The 9,201-nt window shown below is 42.3% G+C and overlaps 1 protein-coding gene across 1 annotated transcript; it reads left to right on the top strand.

Annotated features, from left to right (window-relative positions):
- Window positions 1-74: 74 nt before the first annotated feature.
- Window positions 75-8,214, top strand: LOC115205877 (mediator of RNA polymerase II transcription subunit 29). The gene is made up of 5 exons (XM_029772279.1): window positions 75-250; window positions 4,716-4,934; window positions 6,333-6,391; window positions 6,492-6,576; window positions 6,751-8,214. The coding sequence occupies exons 2-5, from the start codon at window positions 4,782-4,784 to the stop codon at window positions 6,976-6,978; spliced, it is 525 nt and encodes a 174-aa protein (XP_029628139.1). The 5' UTR covers window positions 75-250; window positions 4,716-4,781; the 3' UTR covers window positions 6,979-8,214.
- Window positions 8,215-9,201: the final 987 nt, after the last annotated feature.

Below are 9,201 nucleotides of genomic sequence, written 5' to 3'. Positions count from 1 at the left end.
TGGCTGTGGTAACGAGTGGAAACCGACTTTTATTTTGGAAGGCGTGAGAGTATGATACCGGTAGTTGATGTTCTCGCTGGATTTGAAAGTTGACAAAAAGGCCCCAGAGCCTGTGTAGGGATCTGAGAAGACATTTGAATAAGACTGAGCATTTTTTTTTTTTTTTTAAGTTTACGTATTATCATTGAGTATATTCAGAGTGGAAAAGGCGAGAGGGATAACTTGGTCCGAAATCTGGCTTCCCCAGCAGGTTACGTTTTTCGTCTTTTTCGCTTACCTAGCAAGGAGTATTTGTAAGGAGCGAGTCTTGAATAAATCCCCACAGCGGGGTGTCATTAATACCCATAACACCTAGCGGTCAAACAGGGAAATGGTTCCAATGTTTTTTCCACCATACATTTTTACCAGAGGGGATTTTAGAAACACTTAAAAATAATGGTTGTGTTTCGTGTAGGATAACCATGTAAAGGTGACTTTTATCAATAATTCAGCTCTATTTAATCTCAGATTCGAAAATGCAAATTAGCATTAAAGTATGCAAAACTACAAATCCATGCAAGCTCCTGCACGTCATCTGTAGTTGACAACTTTACTAACAGGTATTGTGTAAATGTAAATCTTGCCAAAGACAGTTCACAGAATTGTCAATTTAAATACATTTAGTAATTTACCTAACATTAGATAGTTCATCCAGAGATTATTAGCTTTATCTCAATTTGGCAGTATCGTCCAGATCATCATGGCATCTGTAGTTCTGTATGATAGCCACACTAGCAGCTAATTAGCAATGCATTTGTTGGGTGTATATACAGGCCAATATTAATAAGTCACCTGGTCCAAGAGAGATTTACAGTGCATCATCAATCTACACACAATACCCCATAATGACAAAGCAAAAGCTTTTTTCCTTTCAAATGTACCAAAAAAAACAACAGAAATACCTTATCTACAAAAGCATTCAGCCCCTTTGCTATGAGACTCAAAATTGAGCTCATGTGCATCCTGTTTCCATTGATCATCCTTGAGCTGTTTCTACAACTTGATTGGAGTCCACCTGTGGTAAATGTAATTGATTGGACATGAGTTGGAAAGGCACACACCTGTCTATATAAGGTCCCACAGTTGACAGTGCATGTCAGAGCAAAAACCAAGCCTTGAGGTCAAAGGAATTGTCTGTAGAGCGCTGAGACAGGATTGTGTTGAGGCACAGATTTGGGGAAGGGTACCACAACTTTTCTGCAGCATTGAAGGTCACCAAGAACACAATGGCCTCCATCATTCTTAAATGGAACAAGTTTGGAACCACCAAGACTCTTCCTAGAGCTGGCCGCCCGGCCAAACTAAGTAATCGGGGGAGAAGGGCCTTGGTCAGGGAGGTGACCAAGAACCCGATGCTCACTCTGACTGCGCTCCAGAGTTCCTCTGGAGATTGGACAACCTTCCAGAAGGACAACCATCTCTGCAGCATTCCACCAATCAGGCATTTATGGTAGAGGGGCCAGATGGAAGCCACTCCTCAGTAAAAGGCACATGACAGCCCGCTTGGAGTTTGCTAAAAGGCACCTAAAAACTCAGTCCATGAGAAACAAGATTTTCTGGTCTGATGAACTCTGGCCATGAATGCCCAGTGTCACGTCTGGAGGAAACCTGGCACCATCCCTACGGTGAAGCATGGTGGTGGCAGCATCATGCTGTGGGGATGTTTTTCAGTGGCAGGGACTGAGAGACTAGTCAGGATTGAGGGAAAGATGAACGGATCAAAGTACTTGATGAAAACCTGCTCAGGACCTCAGACTGGGGCGAAGGTTGACCTTCCAACAGAACAACGACCCTAAGCACACAGCTAAGACAACGCAGGAGTGGCTTCAGGACAAGTCTCTGAATGTTCTTGACATGAAAATAGCTGTGCAGCAATGCTCCCCTTCCAACCTAACAGAGCTTGAGAGGATCTGCGGAGAAGAATGGGAGAAACTCCCCAAATACAGGTGTGCCATACTTGTAGAATCATACACCGGAAGGTTCAAGGCTGTAATCGCTGCCAAAGGTGCTTCAACAAAGTACTAAGTAAAAGGTCTGAATAGTTATGTAAATGTGATCTTTTTTTTTATTATACATTTGCCAAAAATTCTAAACCTGTTTTTGCTTTTTCATTATGGGGTATTATTGTGTGTAGATTGATGAGGATAAAACATATTTAATACATTTTAGAATAAGGCTTTATTGCAACATTTGTAAAAATGTGTCTGAATACTTTTGACTGTGCATGGTTATCAAAACGTTACGCCAGGTTAAGCTTTCACAGAAGACAGCCCTTCTTTTAATTGGTTCTAAAATCTGCTATGGGAAAAAAGAATGGTGGAAAAACAATTGGAACCATTTCCCTGTTTGACCGCTAGGTTATTTGGGTATTATGACACATACTGTGGTACTTTAATTGGTTAACAAAAAATGTAATTGCTTATTCGCTACATAATGCTTAGGGTGTTGCAAGTGTATTGACATAAGTCGGATATCCTGGCAACTTTGAGAAAAAAACAGTTGTGCACACACATCTGCCCTCTCATTGGCTAGAATGGTGCCACCTGCTCTTGCCTTCTGACTGCCTTCCATTTAAGAGACGTTTATTTTAATTGATAGAGAAGCCACTTGACTATCTGGTCACTACAACCGATAAGTTATGGTATGTTTTTCACTTGTAGCAAATATACTGCTCAAAAAAATAAAGGGAACACTTAAACAACACAATGTAACTCCAAGTCAATCACACTTCTGTGAAATCAAACTGTCCACTTAGGAAGCAACACTGATTGACAATAAATTTCACATGCTGTTGTGCAAATGGAATAGACAACAGGTGGAAATTATAGGCAATTAGCAAGACACCCCCAATAAAGGAGTGGTTCTGCAGGTGGTAACCACAGACCACTTCTCAGTTCCTATGCTTCCTGGCTGATGTTTTGGTCACTTTTGAATGCTGGCGGTGCTTTTACTCTAGTGGTAGCATGAGACGGAGTCTACAACCCACACAAGTGGCTCAGGTAGTGCAGCTCATCCAGGATGACACATCAATGCGAGCTGTGGCAAGAAGGTTTGCTGTGTCTGTCAGCGTAGTGTCCAGAGCATGGAGGCGCTACCAGGAGACAGGCCAGTACATCAGGAGACGTGGAGGAGGCCGTAGGAGGGCAACAACCCAACAGCAGGACCGCTACCTCCGCCTTTGTGCAAGGAGGAGCAGGAGGAGCACTGCCAGAGCCCTGCAAAATGACCTCCAGCAGGCCACAAATGTGCATGTGTCTGCTCAAACGGTCAGAAACAGACTCCATGAGGGTGGTATGAGGGCCCGACGTCCACAGGTGGGGGTTGTGCTTACAGCCCAACACCGTGCAGGACGTTTGGCATTTGCCAGAGAACACCAAGATTGGCAAATTCGCCATTGGCGCCCTGTGCTCTTCACAGATGAAGCAGGTTCACACTGAGCACATGTGACAGACGTGACAGAGTCTGGAGACGCCGTGGAGAACGTTCTGCTACCTGCAACATCCTCCAGCATGACCGGTTTGGCGGTGGGTCAGTCATGGTGTGGGGTGGCATTTCTTTGGGGGGCCGCACAGCCCTCCATGTGCTCGCCAGAGGTAGCCTGACTGCCATTAGGTACCGAGATGAGATCCTCAGACCCCTTGTGAGACCATATGCTGGTGCGGTTGGCCCTGGGTTCCTCCTAATGCAAGACAATGCTAGACCTCATGTGGCTGGAGTGTGTCAGCAGTTCCTGCAAGAGGAAGGCATTGATGCTATGGACTGGCCCGCCCGTTCCCCAGACCTGAATCCAATTGAGCACATCTGGGACATCATGTCTCGCTCCATCCACCAATGCCACATTGCACCACAGACTGTCCAGGAGTTGGCTGATGCTTTAGTCCAGGTCTGGGAGGAGATCCCTCAGGAGACCATCCGCCACCTCATCAGGAGCATGCCCAGGCGTTGTAGGGAGGTCATACAGGCATGTGGAGGCCACACACACTACTGAGCCTCATTTTGACTTGTTTTAAGGACATTACATCATAGTTGGATCAGCCTGTAGTGTGGTTTTCCACTTTAATTTTGAGTGTGACTCCAAATCCAGACCTCCATGGGTTGATAAATGGGATTTCTATTGATTATTTTTGTGTCATTTTGTTGTCAGCACATTCAAGTATGTAAAGAAAAAAGTATTTAAGATTATTTCATTCATTCAGATCTAGGATGTGTTATTTTAGTTTTCCCTTTATTTTTTTGAGCAGTGTATATTTAGGCCTTACCAGAAATACATTGCCTCTGGTTCATTCGGCCATTCCTATGGGGAAAGAATATGGTTTTGGAATTAACACTGAAAAATAAGGTCTGAGGTTAACACAGGCATAGATTTTATACACTTTGTTCTATGAGATAATAGCAGTCAGTTAACATGACCTTTATGAAATATTTGTGTTTTTGTTACATAAATTCACAAAGTGAGGTTAGCTGATTATCTCATAGAACAAAACATTTAAGATCGAAGACTGTGTTTACCACATACCTTATTTAAGGCGTTTATCCCAAAATCCTACAAAAACGCCATTAATTTTCCTCATAGGCTTTGTCCAACGAAAAGAGTGCCTAAAAAAAAAAGTATCCAAAACGACTCCATGACTATTTCTCTTTGGGGTTAAAGTTTCAGTTTTCACCCCACCCAGTAGGTGGCGGCAACACACAATGAAAGGATGTAGTCCCCCGTAACAATTTCACCGAAGAAGTTTACCAAAATGGCAGCGCAGCAACAACCCGGTGGACCGATTCCACAAGTTGGAATGCAGCAAGCTGCTACACTTCAACAACAGCAGTTGAGTCAACAGCAAGATTTCGACCCAGTTCATCGATTCAAAATGCTTATTCCACAATTAAAAGAGAGCCTCCAGGTACTCCACGTTTTGTTTACATGAGCTGGTAACAAGGGCTAGTCAGTCTGGTCTCTTCACTGCCACACAGAGGGGGAAAAGTGCATTTTCGAAAAACCTTTACTTGGCGATCCTTCGAGTAAAATCAGTGTGTACGCTGCCATCTGTCTTTCAAATCTTCTCATTGATTGAGACAGGTGAGTGTCATTCAACCAGTGGTTAATTTTGGAGGTGTGGGGGGCACTCAGCCAAGGATGTAGCCAGCTGACTAGCTCAAGCCTTGCCCAGCTTTAGAGTTCAATCAATTCTTCATATTTTATTTAACTAGGCTAGTCAATTAAGAACAAATTCTTACTTACAATGATGGCCAAACCCTAACCCGGACGATGCTGGGCCAATTGTGCGCCGCACTATGGGTTGTGATACAGCGTTCCAATACATCCATTGGTGTCATGAGAAGGGCTAGCAACTAACCCATGTTAGAGTCAGCTAGGATCTCCGACAATGCATTCAACGCCATTGGTGATTGCTATGCGCCTAATCCATGTTGCTGCTAAAAACCCTGCTTTTAAAATGGTCCAACTGGCATTTGAGGAATAAATGTAAGTAGAATAGAAAGCTGTGATCCTGCTCTGTTAAGTGGCGATTAAACTGCTTTCAAAAGTGTTTTTCCAACAACTGGGCGTGCGTGTTTTTCTCCCTGTGCCACTCGCAATTTGAAAGCACTGAGATGCAGTGCCTTAGACCTCTGTGCGTCTGGGGCGCAGGAAATGTTAAATGTCTGCTGTTGATTACTCGTGTTGTTGGCTGAGGAAATATTAAATGTGGACAACACTTTTTCATTATATTCAAAATTAACATTACCAAAGGTGCAAGAGCCCCACCTGGCTCATAGTTGCAGGGTCTAGGACCTGGCCCAATTCAACCACTGCATTCAATATTTCTGAGTCACTCATGACATGCAGAACTTTGGGTTGGAGACTCGCATGTCTCGATGAGAGAAGATTTTAAATGTACAAGATGGCGGAGTACACATTATTGATTACTTCATGGAGCAATTATTCTTTTATTTTTTAATAACAGAGCATTTTTCAAATGAACCATCTGCAACTAGCAATGCGTTGTCGTATCGACAAGTAAAGGTTGGTCAAATTGTCTGTGTTACGCTTTACACTACCTAAATAATAATGCCCATCAGCCATCTGGAAGAATAGTAATGATCTGACTAGGCAATATTTTTTTATGACTACCTTTTAAGTTGAACTGCAAATAGTGGTCAGAGACAGGGAGTAGGGGGATAATGCTTTTTAATGGAATATGTTTGCATAATAATACAATATTATGCTTATAGCTATGTACAGGTATTGCAAAATGTAGCTACATCAAATATAGGATAACTAAGCATTGTTTTCTGTCTAGAATGTCATGAAGATTGCCTCTTTAAATTTGGGACATAATACATCAATTGACAATGGCATGTAAGTACCCTTTTTCCCTAACTCTCAATGAAACACACAGCCTAATAGTTTTCTTCTGGAGCAGGAGATGCACAACTTTCCTAATGCCTTTGTGTTTCAGAAAGAGCAGTGATGCCAGTGTACAGCGGTTTGACAAGAGTCTGGAAGAGTTTTATGCCCTGTGCGATCAGCTGGAACTCTGCTTAGTGAGACACACACAAAATGAAATTGTTCACCACCTCTTATTATTACACATCTTTGTATTTGGCTTTTAGAGTACCGAGCATCATTCACCATAACATGCAGCATAGTTTATACATTGATAAAGCTGGCAGCCTGGTTATCTGCTCACTATTACTCTTCTTTTCTTTCCCCCATAGCGGCTTGCCTATGAGTGCTTATCCCAGAGCATTGACAGTGCCAAGCACTCTCCTAACCTGGTCCCAACAGCCACCAAGCCTGACACCGTACAGACAGAGTCCCTGTCCTACTCACAGTACCTCAGCATGATCAAGTCACAGATCTCCTGCGCCAAAGACATTCACAACGCTCTATTGGAGTGCTCCAAGAAAATCGCAGGAAAGGGCCAGCCGCAAGGAATCCTGTAGAAATGGCATTCCATTATACTATCACATGGTTGTTCTTTTTCTAAAGTTTTGTATTTTTTGTAATGATTGATAAGGACATACAGTTTATTAATTGTTTAATAACAGATGCCCCTCTTCAATTTTCTTCCCCCCAAAATCAGAGAAGTAGCAAACAAAATGTCCTCAAGCATCAAGTAATGAGATTCATAACTTTCTTGGATTATGGAAAACGAACTGTGCCTCAGATCCGGTCAGTCATGTTTTCAACAACAGTATCCCACTTTTGACACCAATGGGGTCTTGACGAGGTCACTGGGCGTTGAACTAAGGTTGCTATAGTATTTTTACAATTCGGTCTTCTTTCTTATTTTGTTCCCTTGCGCTTCTTTAAAAAAAAGAAGAAAATAAATCAAATTGAAATAACACTTAAAGCTGCAATCCGCAAGGATGAAACAACCAAGTTATTGACACACTTTTTTCCCCTCGAATATAATGCGCGACAGAAGAGCACAACATCAATATGTACTGCATTTCCCCCCTATGCTGCTCCACGTTTCTGAGCTCGGACACAAAAACAACGATGTGGCACGTCTTTGGCACCCTTTCCCGCTACTGTAGACCAAATGATCAGACTCGTTCATTTCTCTTTGAGTCGGAATGGTGCTGTGCCAGAACGCGGGCCGTTGTTGTCAGCATGCTGGCTAGCTAATGCTATAGCAGCCCATTGGATACCATTAAAATACGACTGCTAGTGTTGGGAGGAATTCAACAACACAACCGAAGTGTTGTTGAAGCCAATGAGTTGATATACCTTTAGCTAACCTAGCACGATGACAAAGGGCAGTTTAATACACAATTAGTGATATTTCAATATTCTTGATTCGCCATTCATATTTTCGGGCTAATTAGGAGTACAGCGAAACATTCCATCTCTGGACTGAGGAACATTTTCCCAACCGTATAGCGCTCTGGTGGTCATTCTGGCTAAGCACCGTTCAGAATTCAAGAGATAACTAACGAGTTGGATAATTTAGACTACCGCTACTACGGAGTTCACCTTTAATCATGTTTGCATGCCGTAACATGTAAATAAGTGTTTTGTTACAAGTAGAGCACATTACCAAATATGACCACCAGAGAGGGGTGACCAAGTCATGAGTACCAATGCTTTCCAAGAGCAGCTACTATTCAACCAAATTGCAAAACCTTTGTGGCAGAGTTGCTTTGTCTTAATTATAATAAACCCTTTTCACTCACTTCATTTGTCTCTTACTTTTACATACATTCAGACCCCTTGACTTGTTCCACGTTTTGTTACGTTACAGCCTTATTCTAACATGAGGGGGAAATGCAATCTACACACCCCATAATGGCGAAGCTAAAACAGGTTTTTAGACATTTCTTAAAATTGTAAAACACCTTATTTACATAAGTATTCAGACCCTTTGCTATGAGACTCGAAATTGAGCTCAGGTGCATCCTGTTTCCATTGGTTATCCTTGATGTTTCTACAACTTGAATGGAGTCCACCTGTGGTAAATTCGCTTGATTGGACCTGATTTGGAAAGGCACACACCTGTCTATATAAGGTCCCACAGTTGACAGTGCACGTCAGAGCAAAAATCAAGCCATAAGGTTGAAGGAATTGTCTGTAGACCCCTGAGACAGGATTGTGTTGAGGCACAGATCTGAGGAAGATTCTCTGGTCTGAAGAAACCAAGATTGAACTCTGAGACTTGAGGCTGTAATCACTGCCTGCCAAAGGTGCTTCAACAAAGTACAGGGTCTAAATACATTTACATTTTAGTCATTTAGCAGACGCTCTTATCCAGAGCGACTTACAGTAGTGAATGCATACATTTCATGATTTTTTTTTTTTGTACTGGCCCCCCGTGGGAATTGAACCCACAACCCTGGTGTTGCAAACAACATGCTCTACCAACTGAGCCACAGGGAAAATACCTAAATACTTAGGTAAATGTGGTTTTTAAGTTTTTATTTGAAAAAGTGTCAAACCTGTTTTTGCTTTGTCATTGTGTGAAGATGAGGGGGGAAAAATTACTTAAACAATTTTAGAACAAGGCTGTAACGCAACAATGTGGAAAAAGTTAAGGTGTCTGAATACTTCCGAACACACTGTAACTCAGTAAAATCTTTGAAATTGTTGCGTTTTATATTTTTGCTCAGTATATGTCTGTCACAGAACAAATGAAGATGTTTGAGGTAAGGTAGCTTCGGACACCC

Source organism: Salmo trutta, chromosome 13 (genome assembly GCF_901001165.1).
Source record: "Salmo trutta chromosome 13, fSalTru1.1, whole genome shotgun sequence".
NCBI lineage: Eukaryota > Metazoa > Chordata > Actinopteri > Salmoniformes > Salmonidae > Salmo > Salmo trutta.
This window is presented reverse-complemented; position numbering and strand designations above follow the sequence as displayed.

Bases quoted from the DNA above. Each gene is read 5' to 3' on its own strand.
- LOC115205877 (XM_029772279.1), top strand. From the start codon at position 4,782: ATGGCAGCGCAGCAACAACCCGGTGGACCGATTCCACAAGTTGGAATG. The intron at 4,935-6,332 runs GTACTCCACGTT...TTTTCTGTCTAG, and splicing joins AATTAAAAGAGAGCCTCCAG to AATGTCATGAAGATTGCCTC. The intron at 6,577-6,750 runs GTGAGACACACA...TTTCCCCCATAG, and splicing joins ATCAGCTGGAACTCTGCTTA to CGGCTTGCCTATGAGTGCTT.